The sequence below is a fragment of the Parasteatoda tepidariorum genome, chromosome 1, assembly GCF_043381705.1.
Source record: "Parasteatoda tepidariorum isolate YZ-2023 chromosome 1, CAS_Ptep_4.0, whole genome shotgun sequence".
NCBI lineage: Eukaryota > Metazoa > Arthropoda > Arachnida > Araneae > Theridiidae > Parasteatoda > Parasteatoda tepidariorum.
In genome coordinates, this window is record NC_092204.1 from 40952691 (window position 1) to 40970599 (window position 17909).

Genomic DNA, 17909 nt, shown 5'->3' on the forward strand with positions numbered 1-17909 from the left:
TGTGTAATATAATCTTGACAAAATTTGCAGGTAAGCGTCTCATACAACAACGCCCCCTATAGTTCGTTGCGATCGCGAATAATCTTCAAGTGAACGGAAAATATTGAAATCGAAACATTGTGCAATAAGTCCTAAAATATCAGAATAATTGCGTGGATGTAGTAAATTCCTTTCGTTGTTGTAGCAAGTTGGTTGTGACCAATAGTATTGTTTTTAGTGCATAATGTAGATTCGAATAGTTAGAATTTCTTTGAATGAGTTGAATTTCTGAAAATTTTGTTCGAATAAATTTTAAAATGTAAAGTGCCCTGAAGTCAGAATTATAATGAAAAAATATGGTACTTTTCCGTTTCACCGGCGTAGGTGATAAAGTCGCCAAAGTAACTGTTTTTTTCCTTTATTTATTAATTTTAATTTTTAAATTTTTTCATTTTTAATCAATAAATAAATAAATAAAATAATATAAAATTACAGTCGAATAAATAAGCCGAATAAATAATAGTTACAATAAATAAATAAAATAATAGCCGAAATTACTTGCACCGGCGAAATTGAAAAGTACCAAAAATATATATAAAATTCCCTAACTAGAGTGCAAATTCCACCCACTAATTTGCAGCAGGCTTAAAAAAATATTTTTAAATACCACACAAATACCACAAACTTAAACGGTAGTTATTGTTGTGTTTTGTTTTCTTCTGAAATGCTGGTTTATTAAGGTGTTTGATTAGGATTGCTTGAACACTAAAAAAAAGGGTAAATCAATCCCATTACATATTTAACAGTTTTTTACCAAATACTAAAAAAAAATAATTAATTAATTAATCAGAAAAAAATAAATAAATGATAAGAATTGTATAAAAACTCCAAAACTAAAAAGCATGAAACTTACATGCCAGAGAAAGCAGAATACAGTGAAAATTCCAATGCATGCTTTAAAAATTTGTATTACATACATTACAACCCGTAAAATAAAACAACTCTCTTCATAAATTGTTACCATACGCTGGTAATAAAGATTCTAATCGAAAATTGTACATTTCTCCTAAACCATTTGAATAAATACTTATAAAATTCGCACAATTAAGCAATATACATGGCAGACAACTTTTATTACTTAGCTGCGAAACAGGCAGAGGCACATTTGTTATTCTGATTTGGCAACTTAACAATTAAAACTATTGCTGTCATTTTCTAAGAAGATATCAGCATCAGATTCTATTCATCATTGCAACAGATAGTCATTCAATTATTGAAACATGATTTTTAAAACAAATAGTGATGCGAAGCGTATCGAGCAATTACCCGGTGCCCGGTCCACATGGGGCTAGATTTTGTTATATTCCGGGGACCCGGCTGTAAAATTTAGTTATGCTTATTTGAGTTTTCGTTATGTTTGTCTTACAATGTATTTGGCGTTGTATTAATTTAATTTATAAAAAAGAATTCAATAAAGAATTAATAAAAATTTTAATTCTGATTAATTTAATAGATAGAATAGAAAATGTGATGAGAAACATTGAAAATAAAATAAAGTCTGTTCCGGACTAATTGAGAATTTAAAAAAAAAATTTTATTGAACCATTAAATATCATTTAAAACACATTAAAAAAGAAAAAAAAGATAAATAATAATACTGCATTTTCAATGAACTTTAAAACATTATAAAGTAGCCGTGATTCTTATTTCTTTAATTTTCTTCAAAGAGCATAAAAGCTCAATAAATTCGAAATCCAACCAATCGGAATAGAGTTCTTGTAACAATGGTCTGATAGTAAGAGGTTTTCGTGGCCTACTCCTCCATGTAATGCAGATAGAAGTACATTTCACTGAAAAAGTTCTTTTTGCGAAGCTGAGTTTTCCTCATAGCAGAATACAAGAAGGGGGATTTCTTCTGGGTCGGGTTAAAAGTTACAAAGAGTAGCATATCCTGAAATGCCCCCAAGGGAGCGGGTCAGAGTTAGGCAAATAATTTAAGAATTGCATATCCACTATGTATAGATATTCTGTATAACATTTGTAGCGAAATAAAATTTTCATCCAACCCCTAAAAATGTTAAGAGCATGTACAGGTGGTGTTCCTATTGTTCGTAACGGTACGTAACGGTTCATATGTTACATAACCGTGCGTATTGTACGTACGGTGGAGTACGTAAATAACATTTATATATATTGGATTATTAAAAATTAAATCTTGATAGAAAAGTCTTTTTTTATTTAATTTACAATTATTTTATAAAGTTTATTTCAAAATTTTCCTACTTTTGAAATAATCTATATTCATAAAGGCTATTAAAGTTAATTAAATTTTCCATATATAAATGATAAAGTCTATCACGAGTAGATCTCGTCTCAGGATTAAGAAGTCTATCCGACTATTTATTCTGAATTTCGTTTATAAATTGTTTTAAGTATAGTTTAAAATTTGTAGAAAAATATTTACATACGGATAAGTCGTGTAAAAGGCTTGAGTTAGAAAAATCTTATTCATATAGTTATGTATATTCTTTAGCAAAAATGCTATAATAACTGCATTAATGTTGTACCCGGCTTCAGGTACAGCTTACCAATTATTAAATCAGGAGTTTGGCTAGAAAGTAAGCCGAAGTTTTAAATGGTATCCGAAACCAGCCCTAACAGGAATCTATTTCGATCGGTTACCTAGAGAAATCGCTTTTATTTTGAGAGAAGGTTTATGAAAGCATTTAACCATAAAATCGGACAGAATTGCTGCAACTTTATTATAAGACAAAGTTGAACCATATTTCTGGGCAAACCAGTGCTTTTGAACTTAATTGCACTTTACAATGGTTCAATTTGAACAAAAATTTACTACAGTTAAAACCTTATTATCACTGCATCAACTTGGCATGTAATCATAGTTTCATGTTTTGATATTAATGCTCAAATCTGAAACGATTTTTCTAAAATAGAATTGGCTAATTAGAAAATGTTAAGATTTTGACATTCGAAATAAGGTATTTTACTCATCTAACATTTTATTTATTTTTAACTTTCCATTTATGTTATATTACACTATAAGAAAAAAAATGTCCTTTAGATGAAAACATGCGGCTTTTGCATAATTTTTTATTGAATATGACGATTTTGAAATTATTTTTTGTTTACCAATAACTAGCTTCCCATAAAACCCACATTTCAGCCGGGGGACTTAGCGTATTTTAGCAACGCACAATCACAACTTACAACGAAGAAACGCTTTCATTAGTTCTTTGGATCAGATGGGACAATTTTTGCTATTTTTTAATTAAAAAAAAACAGTCCAATAGTTGGTAGAAAAAATCTGTTAGGTACTCGAAATTATATGTGAGGCAATGATATTTTGACGATGGGAATATTTAAAATAAAATCTTATAATATTATTCAGAAATTATGAAAAGAAAACATTATGTCAAACTTTTATTTTATTATATTTTCTACTCTATTCCTTTTTATAAATGAAAAAAATTTATTGATATATTGAAATTCATAAGTGATAGTGTGTATATAATAACTATTACAAATAAAATATACATCAAATATATGAAAAGAAACATGCATATTTTATCTTACAAATTTTAATTCTTATAATTTATTCTTTGACGCAGATGCTACACCGGTGTTCCTTTCATTTCACTTTTTTTACACTCTAATTACAAGCAACAATATATTTTGGTATTTTTTAATTATAAGAAAACAGTCGAAAGAAAACAGTTTAACGGAATTATATTTGTACTGAAAAACAAAAATTAAAAAAAGTAGTTTGAATTTTTTTTTCTTCATATTCAAAAATTTATAAATAATTTATTTTATAAATTAAAGAAACTTCAATGATGAATAATTTTTCTTTTAGATCTAAATAACAGCAAATAAGTGCAAATTTGAAAAATTATTGTCTGGAATTGTGCCGTGTTTGGAAGATTTTACCTTTAGGGCAGAAAAAGACAACGGCGTTTCATGCTGTATTTCATCCAGTGTGTCCCAAACTTATGACTTTTGTGCACCCTTTTTGAATTTTTCGTGACGTTGTGTACCACTAATAGAGAAATGAATGTATTTTTTACAATAAAAAAATTCCACAAGAGTTGAAAATAAAAACTGATTGTCGACACCACTAATGTATGTTGAAATACATTAGTGGTAATATAATAACTGTTAACTCAGCAAAAAATAGCCAATGGAAAAATAAGTAATCGTAAATTTTCATGGCTAGTTTTGTTTTTAAATAAAACTTTTTGAAATTTTTGTTTGTTGCAAGATATTTCACATAACAACGCGTACCCCCGCTAAATTGTTCCCGTACCCCTGGGGGTACGCATACCACACTTTGGGAAACACTACTATAACCTATTAAAATGCTAAATATAATATTTCCCACTTACTTTGACCTAAATTAATGCAAAATAATGAAAAAAGTATGAAAAATATAATTAATAAAAATTTTGCATCAAAAGATGAACAGTAAGCTTTAAATACATTAAATGGGAGATTTTCAAGAATTCACCATAAGCTTGGGGACTTTTCTCCACCATTTTGGTTTTGATATATAAATCAAATACCTACGCAGGAATCACATAGTTTCATCTAAAAGACGAAAATAAAATAAAAATATGTTGTGCAGTGTCATTAAATAAACTTGCATCATGCAATTAAATGGCGTTAAGGTTACAAAAGGGAAATAAAAGAATAATTTGACACGTGTATCACCAATTATTCCTTGAAAAATATTTTAATGTCAATTAGATGTTTGTCAAAGCCCGCTAGTTATTCCTTGGCAAACAATTGTTAAAATGTTCCTATTTGATTAAAGTTATTATAAACTAATGATATCATTTCGAAACCTGGGATACAATGTAGGAAAATAACATATGTTGTTGATCAAAGAAAATAACATTTATTATTTGTTAAAACTGTTTCTATTTCAGTTATTTTAATTATAAAATTAATTACTTACAAAATTGGGCACATAAGAAAGTTTTGAAACCTATTATTTCAATTTAAAATGTTTTTATTTCAAAATAATGTTTTTTCTTTGTCTATTACTAAACGTATATTTTAACAATGCTTAAAACTTTTTTACGAAATGGAGAAAAAGTACTTATTCTCTTAAGGGAATCATGAAAAATCACTTTACTCAATGGGGCTTAATAAAAAAAATTATGTTGGTGAAATGGAACTAATTCGTTTAAGAGAAAAGTAGAAAATCAAACTATTATAGACGCCAATGATGCCTAATTCATTTTGGTAATAAGTAGGAATTTTATTCTATATTAAAACCGTCGTTGACCCAATTTTTAGTTTAGTACTACCAATGTTCACTCTGTAGCCCTGTAATTTTGAACCGTGAAAACTTTTCACATTTAGCCTTGACGGCAAGGAAACTCTAACCAATGATTCACGGATATTTTTCATCCGCACTTTGGCGCGTGCAAGCCGGATACGAAGTGTTCTATCGACCAGCCATCGTTAAGTTTCGAAACCGGTACACTTCATTAGAAGGTGAGCGCTCTTTCCCCTGAGCCACTACAGCTCTACAGGTAGTGATTATATATATATATTTATACATATATATATATGTATATANCGAATTTCCGTTCCTCTCACAGGATAAAAAAAAAGTAAGAATAGATGAATCGATTTTAATCAACACTACACAATCATGTATGATACCGACGAACACTCGAACTCTTTCTCTTATTATTAAAAAATAAACGAATTTCCGTTCCTCTCACAGGATAAAAAAAAAGTAAGAATAGATGAATCGATTTTAATCAACACTACACAATCATGTATGATACCGACGAACACTCGAACTCTTTCTCTTATTATTAAAAAATAAACGAATTTCCGTTCCTCTCACAGGATAAAAAAAAAGTAAGAATAGATGAATCGATTTTAATCAACACTACACAATCATGTATGATACCGACGAACACTCGAACTCTTTCTCTTATTATTAAAAAATAAACGAATTTCCGTTCCTCTCACAGGATAAAAAAAAAGTAAGAATAGATGAATCGATTTTAATCAACACTACACAATCATGTATGATACCGACGAACACTCGAACTCTTTCTCTTATTATTAAAAAATAAACGAATTTCCGTTCCTCTCACAGGATAAAAAAAAAGTAAGAATAGATGAATCGATTTTAATCAACACTACACAATCATGTATGATACCGACGAACACTCGAACTCTTTCTCTTATTATTAAAAAATAAACGAATTTCCGTTCCTCTCACAGGATAAAAAAAAAGTAAGAATAGATGAATCGATTTTAATCAACACTACACAATCATGTATGATACCGACGAACACTCGAACTCTTTCTCTTATTATTAAAAAATAAACGAATTTCCGTTCCTCTCACAGGATAAAAAAAAAGTAAGAATAGATGAATCGATTTTAATCAACACTACACAATCATGTATGATACCGACGAACACTCGAACTCTTTCTCTTATTATTAAAAAATAAACGAATTTCCGTTCCTCTCACAGGATAAAAAAAAAGTAAGAATAGATGAATCGATTTTAATCAACACTACACAATCATGTATGATACCGACGAACACTCGAACTCTTTCTCTTATTATTAAAAAATAAACGAATTTCCGTTCCTCTCACAGGATAAAAAAAAAGTAAGAATAGATGAATCGATTTTAATCAACACTACACAATCATGTATGATACCGACGAACACTCGAACTCTTTCTCTTATTATTAAAAAATAAACGAATTTCCGTTCCTCTCACAGGATAAAAAAAAAGTAAGAATAGATGAATCGATTTTAATCAACACTACACAATCATGTATGATACCGACGAACACTCGAACTCTTTCTCTTATTATTAAAAAATAAACGAATTTCCGTTCCTCTCACAGGATAAAAAAAAAGTAAGAATAGATGAATCGATTTTAATCAACACTACACAATCATGTATGATACCGACGAACACTCGAACTCTTTCTCTTATTATTAAAAAATAAACGAATTTCCGTTCCTCTCACAGGATAAAAAAAAAGTAAGAATAGATGAATCGATTTTAATCAACACTACACAATCATGTATGATACCGACGAACACTCGAACTCTTTCTCTTATTATTAAAAAATAAACGAATTTCCGTTCCTCTCACAGGATAAAAAAAAAGTAAGAATAGATGAATCGATTTTAATCAACACTACACAATCATGTATGATACCGACGAACACTCGAACTCTTTCTCTTATTATTAAAAAATAAACGAATTTCCGTTCCTCTCACAGGATAAAAAAAAAGTAAGAATAGATGAATCGATTTTAATCAACACTACACAATCATGTATGATACCGACGAACACTCGAACTCTTTCTCTTATTATTAAAAAATAAACGAATTTCCGTTCCTCTCACAGGATAAAAAAAAAGTAAGAATAGATGAATCGATTTTAATCAACACTACACAATCATGTATGATACCGACGAACACTCGAACTCTTTCTCTTATTATTAAAAAATAAACGAATTTCCGTTCCTCTCACAGGATAAAAAAAAAGTAAGAATAGATGAATCGATTTTAATCAACACTACACAATCATGTATGATACCGACGAACACTCGAACTCTTTCTCTTATTATTAAAAAATAAACGAATTTCCGTTCCTCTCACAGGATAAAAAAAAAGTAAGAATAGATGAATCGATTTTAATCAACACTACACAATCATGTATGATACCGACGAACACTCGAACTCTTTCTCTTATTATTAAAAAATAAACGAATTTCCGTTCCTCTCACAGGATAAAAAAAAAGTAAGAATAGATGAATCGATTTTAATCAACACTACACAATCATGTATGATACCGACGAACACTCGAACTCTTTCTCTTATTATTAAAAAATAAACGAATTTCCGTTCCTCTCACAGGATAAAAAAAAAGTAAGAATAGATGAATCGATTTTAATCAACACTACACAATCATGTATGATACCGACGAACACTCGAACTCTTTCTCTTATTATTAAAAAATAAACGAATTTCCGTTCCTCTCACAGGATAAAAAAAAAGTAAGAATAGATGAATCGATTTTAATCAACACTACACAATCATGTATGATACCGACGAACACTCGAACTCTTTCTCTTATTATTACAAAATAAACGAATTCCCGTTCCTCTCACAGGATAAAGAAAAAAGTAAGAATAGATGAATCGATACTAATCAACACTACACAATCATGTAAGAAACTAAAATTTATAATCTTGCACAACTTATAGAGCTGAAATAATTCTAATTCAGTTTGTTATTATTCGTGTCCTGTCTCGATGACTTTATGTTAAAAAACAAAGGCAAATAAATTATTAAGCATAATACATTTTCACAAATTCAACTCATCAAGAAAAATATTAACTTATGATAATGTCATTTAGCACCGAAAATGTCATTTGTTATTGATAGTCAACACTTTAAGCAATTTTGTAACACTTTAAGTAACTTTGAGCAATTTTGACAATGAATTTGCACTTTGATAAATAACTTGATATTTAAATTTATTTTAATAACCATTGAATTTTCATGGTTGGCTTAAGAGAAAACACGTTTCAAAAGCGTAAATATTATGAAAATAATCGCGTTGTGTCAGAGAACTGCGAAATTTTTAACTGGATGACGTCAACCCACGTACGCTTTTAAACTCACCAAGCATCATGAACAATACGTATTGAATTAGAATAAATTAAACACCCAAAAACATGCAATAATTTTATTTTATAGAGTTTTAAACTAACGAACATTACTATTTTTTATATATTTTGTAAATAAAATATTATTGTCCACATTTTAAATTATAACAAATACCGATACTAAGCATATTTTTAAAAAAAATTCAAATCTTTCTCAGGAAAATTTTTTAAAAATTTAAAATTTTTAATGGTTTTTAAGGTCTTGGTTGAAATTTATCCTTCCATCTACTGTTTAAATTTCAGGACAGTAGCGAAAATATTTTAGGAGTAATAAGAAGAACACATACACAAACTCTTCCTTTCATTAATCTTCCTTTTATTATCTTATAAATAAATAACTTATTGCTAAGTTAATCAAACAAACTATCATTTATATATTTTATAAAATGAAGGGCTTGAGAAAATATAAGGCTCAACCACTTTTTTTCAAGAGATATATCTCAACATCAAATTGCTCTTCAGTATTATTCCATATACACCGAAGAGTCATTACATTATGACCACCCTGCTAATAATATGTAGGACCACCTTTAGCCCTCAAAACTGCTAGCACCCGCCGTGGCATTGATTCCACAAGGTAGTGATAGGTAGTCTGAGGTATCTGGTACCAAACTCTCACCAACTTGTCCTGCAATTCCGTCACATTGCGAGGGGGTAGCGTGGCAGCACGAATTCGGTTTTCCAAGTAGGACCACAAATGCTCTATTGGATCAATGTCAGGTGATTCCAAAGAATGAGTTTTCTGTAAGGTTTGATTAATATTTCATAATAAGGCGATTTGGTAGCCTGCATCACTAATCAATCAAAAATTAGTTTTACTGCACGAGTTTATGAATTATTTATTTGTGGTTTCATATGCTAGATTATCCCAAATAAAATCAACGCTAATAATTTCAATTTGTATTTTAAAAGGAATATGAAACCATGTGTTTCGTTTATTGATACTTGCAATTGTGAAACTGGTCTTTACAAATTTAAATAGTGGAAACTCAACAAGACTGATGAAATATAGATAAAGTTATCTAATTGAGCCCTGGAAGACTATAGTCTTACAAAATATTAATCATAGATTTCCTATGTTATGTTAATACAAGTAAAAAAAAATAGTGAGTGGAGTCCCTCCGCACGGAAGAAGTTAAACTTCGCAACCTACGACGTTAAATGTAGAAGAATCAGCAGTCGTAGAAGGATCACTAGTTCTATTCAACGACTCTTTTTTCCTGCTCCGCTCGCTTCCGTGCTCTGTAATCACGGTAATATTGTGCATTTTTCCCTCGTGGACCAGTGGAAGTGCTTGTGATTGCCTCATCGTCTCGCCCTGGAAAATGTATTTGTATTAATAATGTATGTGAATGCGTCATAATGCAATTTCAGAAGAGAAACAATCAATTGATATTCACAAGAGACGTATCTTGACATAACCTTAAATCCATCACATTGTCCGTGGGATTATTTTCACTCATTTTTTACAATTGTTATCCACTAAATTTGAAAATAAAAAATACTACCCTATTAAATTATATGTGTATCAAAACAAACTAAAAAAATATTTATAGAAAAACAATACTTTTATTATTTTTATGCTAGTGAGAACCAAAACAATATGGAAATGAATGAGGGAAAACTGGTTCCTACCACGTGATTTCCCGGCCAATAAAAATTTAGCGTTAAACGTTTAACGCAACCTTGTTGGAAGTCGCATAAGAAGTATAACTTCAATAATCGTTAATAACTACTCAACGCAAAGGAAATACTTCACTGAATTCGATTTTTAAAAAGTTTATGAAACCCCGTGATTCTTATATTAATACTTGCGATTGTAAGGCGTGTCTTTATAAAATTAAATTATTGAAACTCAACAAGAACTTATGAAATAAAAGGAAAGTTATGTATTAAGCCATGGAAAAATTATGGAAAATTCTGATTATCACATTTTAAATGATATTATATGTTATACTGTTAATCTTTCGTTTAGTGATTATTATTAGATTATGGTAAATCTAATATTAAGAAGACGCACCGGAATACACAACAAATAATTAAAAAATAAAGGTTGTGTATTAAGTGCCATAATGCGTAAGATAGTGATATTGGGGTACTTATTCATTTCGGGGGGTGGTAAAAATTATATTACCTCAGTACTTATTTTATGCACCTTGGTATAATAGGTACTCGTTACCGAAGTATTTAAAATGGCAATACCAGAAGTATTTAATACCACATTTAATTAAGCATTACTGAAGCCAATTATAGTTTGGTGACTTTTACTGTATTCGAAACAAGTAACGATATTATTTCGTTCGTCATAAATTATTATAAAAATGTTAGTGTCGTTTCCAACAATTTTCGAGATATACAATTTATTGGTATTAAATACAAATTGAAATTAAAAAAAGTTTTGTATCAGTATGCTAAATTAATGCGGAAACTGTATTTATTTGTATTTATAAACTGCAAAAAATTGTCATATTATTATTGGCGCCAAAGATACATAATTAATTTTAGTAATAGGTATTCAAATTGAAATAAAAAAATAAGTTCGTATTAAAAAGCTATATTAATTGGAAATTTATTTAAGAAAATCGGAAAAAATAGCCTTATTATTAATGACTTGTTATTAACTATCTATTTTTTTTAATTACAATTCATAAACTTATTCCAAATAAACAGAATAATATTAAGATATGGAATAACATTTACACATTATAGCTGAAAATTAAAGCTGTAAGTTGATTTTCTCTATGACGTACAATTTGTTTTATTGATTTCTCAAACAAAAGTAAACACAATAAAATTATTAAATTATTCATGTGGATGAACTTGATGTTCCCATAAAAAGAAATATGCGGGTAACTTTTTAAAGCGAATAACTCCAGAATCATAAAAAGGAACATTCATAAATAAAAGTGAAATAAAACAGCAATCTGTTTGGAAATAGTGCCAACTGAACAAAACAAATTATTCACTTCGTATGGTTATTTAAATAACAAAACTGTAAAATAAACAATTATATCTTTAAAGACACTTTTAAACTGTCATAGCACTGCTTTAATATTACAAAACAAAACAAAATCATTTAGGTTAATTGATCTTTTATACAAAAAGGGCCATTCTACAAAGAAATCTTAACTTTTAGAACTTAAACTTAACAGAATAACTTAACAAAAATCATTTCGCCTAGATGCTTAAAGGAATAATCGAAAAGAAGTGTTGTATTAAATATTATACAAAGGCCGAAAACCAAGTTTATTGAGAAGTATAAAATTTTAACAGTTTTTTTTTACGCTTTTTTGCCTTTATATTTAGATTCAGATGTTAAAAGCCTTATCATCTTCTCTGCTGCTTACTATTTGCTTGCACTATTTTTCATTTTTTCTAAAAATGAAAGCCGCTTTAGTTTTCCTCTTCGCCCTTTGCGTACCAATCCATGTAAGTTTTTTTTTCCAATTCCTTAATATAATTAAAAATTTAAGCTTCAAACTTGATGTAACTTCATTTAAATTTTGTTCTTCATTAAACTATTTTGTTAGAAATAAAATTTAAATAAGATTTAAGACTTTTGAAATTAAAATTAATTCATGCATTAATCGCGTGTAATTAATTCGTTATTCCCGTAGATGAGACAAAATATTCACGTAAAAGCTCCTTGTATAATCTTAAATAATCAATTTTAAAAACAGTTATACAAAATAACTTCTCTTTCTTCTGATTCGGCTAAAAACACAATCAACATGATAAATATGTACAAAGCGGATAAATAAGGTATGAAATTTTAAATGATATGAAAAACGTAATGCATTTATAATCCACAAGAATTAAAAATACAATGATTTTAACTAATTTTACAATACTTTACTTATATCAAAAGTTACGAAGTGATTAAAATATGAAATTCAAAAAAAAAGTACGTAATATATTTACTTAAGCCCCGGCACCAAAGTCCATAAGAGACCAATTACTCTCATGCCTTAATTTTCCAATTACTTATTTAAGTATTTATAATAGGCCTCTTGAAAACTCGAAGAAACTAAAAAATATTTCCAATTGTAAATTAGAATTTCTTTTATCGAATAGCGTTACTTACGGCATATAAAACAATTTTTCCGTTTATTAAGCAAAATGTTCATTAAATAATTGGCATTAATGATTCATAAATCAGCCGTTTACGTTTGACGTGCCGAATTGACGTAGGCTTGCTTGCTGTTCCAGTCTTCTATATTACACAAAAATGTCCATAATATATGACCAATGGAACAAAAAAGTATAACTGAAAGCCGGTAGAATGCTGGGCTTGAAAAGAAGTGCTGTCCGTTTGGTATAAACTTATCTAAAGGTATATTTCTGTCATCCAGTAACTGAACTGTATTGCTCGTGGTACCACAGTGGTTGGTATCTCTATCAATAAGACTCTCAACTTTGTCTATTCTGCCATTATTTCAGGACCATTTATTCAAGTGAAATACCAAACTCATTTGGGAAGATAAATTAATGTTATTTAACTTGCTGCATGTTCTAAAATCTGTCATAGAACACACTTGAAACATGCATATGTAGATACATTATCAGAAAAATGAATGTTAAGCCTTGAGCTTGCCATTTGTCCTGAAATCTGACTATAACTGAAATGCTAGGTAGTACTTTATCAGATGTGTGTATTTACATCAGGACCAAAGACCACAAAAACAGAAATAACCACCGCTCCATTACACCCATTTCATGTTATATGTAACTCTGTCAAGCATTCAATTCGTTAATATTAGTATGTGTCCCTTAAATATTTTTTTTCTCTCTTATTTTCAGCAAAATATATTCACATTTTTCTATTTTTTTTGTAATTTCCTTTTATAGCTGGTATTCTGTAAAGATTGTTCAGAAACTGCGATATGTGGCAAAGGTCATGCTTGCGTGAAATTGAATGGAATACTGACCTGCGAGCCGTTTGCGCACAAAGGTATGGAATGATAACTATCTACTTAACATACTACTTAAGTAATAATTGAGATCGCATACTGCAAACGCTGACAAAACTATATGTTTTTTAGTTGTATATATATATATATATATATNATAGTAATTGAATTTGATCATAAATACAACAAATTATGTCACACTAATAGTTCTAAGCAGCAAAAAAAAATAATTATAAGTAAAAAAAATTGTAAAAAACGTCTGTCTGCGTGTTAGAAATACGACATATATATATATATATATATATATATATATATATATCATAAAGCTTCCGAAATGGTCTCTCAAATATATCATTTGAAATGTTATAACACATTTAGACTTTTTGCAAGATCCTGCATAAAGAATAAAAATGCATAAATTTATTTTAGTATGTAAATAAAATCGAAAATTTTGGCATTTGAAATTAAGCAGTAGAGAAAATATTTAAAGTCTTTCAATTATTTTAAACGAAATGAAAATTAAAGCATCCTCCATTTAATTTGAAAAAATAGTCTAACGTTAATCTTGCGGGATCATTTCATAACCAAAAACTTCCGAAAATTCGAATTAAAAGTCCGAAATCTGGTCTCCAAAATGCACAACTTCGAGTTTTCAAGCACTGTTTGATGGAAGCGTGTTAAACTTACAAGACTCCTATAACCCTGATTTTATGTGATGGTCGTCCAAGAGGAGACAATCGTGATGACACTTGCCCAATAATGAGGGATTCATAATTCCAGCATAAAGTTACTACCAAAATGCTAAAGCAAAATCCACCATACTTTTTGGAGTTCCTAGGATCCAGAATTTACTGTAAATTGTATCATATTCGAGTAGTTTCGATTATACTTTTTTTCTCACTATACAATGGGATCGTTTTAAACCAATCAAAAGAAAAATTATTTTTTGACTAAGCGCTAATATTCTCTATTTTTAATCTTCTACATATTCTTTGTACGATATTCGAATTTTATATGAAAAATGAGAGGAACTATGAGAATTATAGTTGAAAAGAAAGATCATTTCATTCCAGCATTTTCAATTTTAGAACATTTATTGTTCAATACAATCGTTATATTATTTTTTACTTCTTGCGGTGTTAGGTAAACCAGCACGGGAACAATAATAGTTGGAACCATTGCACAGCAACAGGAAAAAGGGGAGGATTCCCATCAAAATCCAGTCTCTACCAAATACTATGTTTCACTATCTCTGTTGCCTTCCCAGCAATTATGTTATTGAGTGTTTCGTAGAAGACATTTCGGTGTAATACAAAACAATTTCTGATTTGTCTCAATCCGTACTTACTTGGAAAGTCTGTGGAAAAAAATCTGCAAATAAACTTTTTTTCTTCTTATTCGGTTAAAACTTAATTTAAGTCCTAAACGCAGTATGCCAGACTCTGCTTACAAAGACTTATTACAGTGGAGAATGGATAAGTGATTTTGATTTTACTCTATAGGCAAAAAGTGCTCTCCTGGGGACGCTTTACAAAGTGAAGGCCAAATATATGAAAGCTTTCCTCCATGTCATCCAAACAAAGGCCTCCAGTGTGTATTTAAAGGAAGAGTGAGTATATGTTAAAAATGTCACGATTTATATATACGTATATCATCTAATGCAAAGATTTTACATCACCGCATCATTTGATGTTCTTTACATCAGGGTGTTCTATATATAAATTCTTAATACTATATATTTTAACATTATATCATCTAAAATTATTCAAAACATTACTGGTAGTCATTCAGTAATGGCTCCTTAATTCTTTTACCTTATTTTTAAAACTATTTTACATCTTATTTTATTAATTTGAATGGGCCGGGATAGCCTGGCCGGTAGGGCACTGGGCCCATGTCCGAGAGTTCGTGGGTTTAAACCCCGCTGGCCGAAGACTCCCCGTGTAGCATAGTGACTAATGCACGTTAAATATGTCGAGTCGCAAAGTCCTCCATGTTCCAAAGTCCTCGATCCCTGAGATCGTTCTCTGATTCAGGTCAAAATTACGATCTACGATGAATGAATGGATATATAAATGGGTTCGCCCTATAAACGGGTGAGACGTATGATGTGGCAGAAGTCGAATTCTTGGCCATAGATGGCGCCACTGAAAAGCAAGAAACGCATACTCTGCCTTAAATTTGCTCGGTTTCACCAAGCAGGCTTGCCCGTGTGGCAAGTGGCATTAGAAACAACAACACAACAACAACATAAATTTGAATTAACCTATTTGTGTCTTGTTTGTTTTTATGTTAAAAAAGCCATAATATCGTAGAGTCCACCGCCGTTTTAATTCTCAGACTAACGTTATAGCTTGTTTCGCTGTTCAAAAACTATAACCCTTGGAAACTTGAAATTATGAAGAATAGTAGAAAAATATTCCAAGAGTATGATAAGAGTAAAAAATAAATTTTCCATAATTAGCTCGAGATTATTAACTGTTGAATTTGGCCTAAAAACTGCCAAACTGGCCGTTCTGAAGTCTACCGGAATTGAACTAACATAGTTGAAATTTGGTATGATAAAGAGGCCATATTTGTTTATTAACTTAACGCATAGATGTGTTTCGAAATTCCAGTTTGTTCGAAAGTTATTGCAATTGTAAGTGTCTTTTTGCAAATTATTATAATTATTTTTTTTCTTTAAGTTAGATTTTGTTTAGCTTTAAAAAACTAACGGATTTAAAAGTTTGAAAAAGATGATCTATCGGAAAAAAAGTGCAGGGAGTATGATGAAATAAAAAATTTAACATTCGACAATTAGTTCGAAATTTATTAACTGTTAAACTTGTGAGGAAAAAATACCATGTTTTGTCTATCCGTAACCCGCTGAAGTGCAATTGCGTAGTTAAAATTTGACATACTGAATGAGCCTTTTTTAGTTCGTAAACTAAACGAAAATTTTGTTTATTTGTTCATTTTGTAAGCTTGTGTTCATGTAGATTTCAATCCTAAGTAGCAAAAGAAAGAGATTGCTTGTTGCCAGATATAAATCTTAATCATTATATTGAAATTTTAAAAAAAAAATTTATAAAGAGTGATAAAAACCGTTCCTTTTTTTTATTGTTATAAGTCTGGCCAACGAATAAAATTACTTCTTATTTATTTTTTGTTATTGAGTCATACGATCTATATTCCTTAGGTTAAATTGCAGGCTGTAATTGCTTAAATAGGTCTAGCTAATCGTTTATTTAGATACGATTAACACATTTAAAAAAATTTCTTACATAAAGCTTATTATTAATTGTTAATTATACAGTCTGAAAGCAAATTGTTTTGCGTTTTTGGAAAGGATATTGGTGTATGACAAGAAAAAAATAATGAATAAGAAGCAATGTAGTGATTGGAGGAAATAGTGAGTGGAGCCTCCTAATGTGCAAAATGATTTTTGAAACAATGATTGTAAATTAAAAATGTAATACATTGAACATATTTTTATAATATAATAAGATATTTTCACGTGATCTATTTTTAAATATTTCAAACATATAAAAAATTGAAAAAAATGCAGCGATTTTACTTTTATGTGTATAATTGTGAGTTGTTATTATAAATACTTAATTGATGTAGTGAATTATTTTTAATAAAAACTTGGATTTCGTGTATTTTAGTACGCCTGCATAAAGCAAGAAGGATTAATTTCAAGTGCCGTGGCTGAAGTTTTGTAAAGGTTTTGCGTAAAAGAAAATTTTTGTTACGTGTTCGTTGTCAAATGAGATTATATTGAAAAAGCATGAACATTAAAATGTATCAATAAAAAATGAGTACTTTTCTTAAGCAATATATACAACAGTCTATTTTACTATGATATTTTCAGACACATAATTTAAAGTACCTCAAACCATGGAATGTCACCCTATTTCTGCTTAAATGCCCTTGATGCTAACCTAGCTAAACCCTACACAGAACAGTTAAATTAAAATAAAAATTCCTGCGATACATTTTATCTCTACTTAGCTAAAAGACTTGCTTGACAGCATTAAAAAACATCATTAGTTTTTCTTGCTAGTATAAATGTATAAGGCAGTGAATGTAAAAGAAATTATTATATCAAAATTAAAATAACTATAGTTTATAATTAATTATTTTATATAAATAATAACTATACTACACTCCTAAAAAACACTTGGAACATAAAGTAAGAACAACATCAGCATGAATTTGAGAAAAAAAAGTTCATTTCTCCAGCCTTAAAAATATACTGAAATACAAAAATCAGAACATGTAAATTTTGT

At 29.4% G+C, this 17909-nt stretch overlaps 2 protein-coding genes across 3 annotated transcripts in view; one reads left to right on the forward strand and one right to left on the reverse strand.

Moving 5' to 3' along the window:
* Positions 1-1052, reverse strand: part of LOC107436140 (uncharacterized) — a 12163-nt gene extending 11111 nt beyond the window's left edge. Inside the window, exon 1 of the mRNA XM_016047723.4 lies at positions 893-1052. Within this exon, the coding sequence (XP_015903209.1) occupies positions 893-1003 (111 nt within the window). The 5' untranslated portion in view covers positions 1004-1052. The remainder of the gene's footprint in view (positions 1-892) is intronic.
* The window catches only part of LOC110282813 (uncharacterized), a 40050-nt gene extending 22595 nt beyond the window's left edge, over positions 1-17455 (forward strand). The window contains exons 1-4 of one of the 2 annotated variants that reach the window (XM_071179183.1): positions 11744-12154; positions 13574-13676; positions 15138-15244; positions 17286-17455. In XM_071179183.1, the coding sequence (XP_071035284.1) occupies positions 12038-12154; positions 13574-13676; positions 15138-15244; positions 17286-17342 (384 nt within the window). In that variant the 5' untranslated portion in view covers positions 11744-12037 and the 3' untranslated portion in view covers positions 17343-17455. Of the gene's footprint in view, positions 1-11743; positions 12155-13573; positions 13677-15137; positions 15245-17285 lie in introns of those variants that run through there. The other variant, XM_021146905.3, reaches the window with a different exon arrangement.
* Positions 17456-17909: the final 454 nt, after the last annotated feature.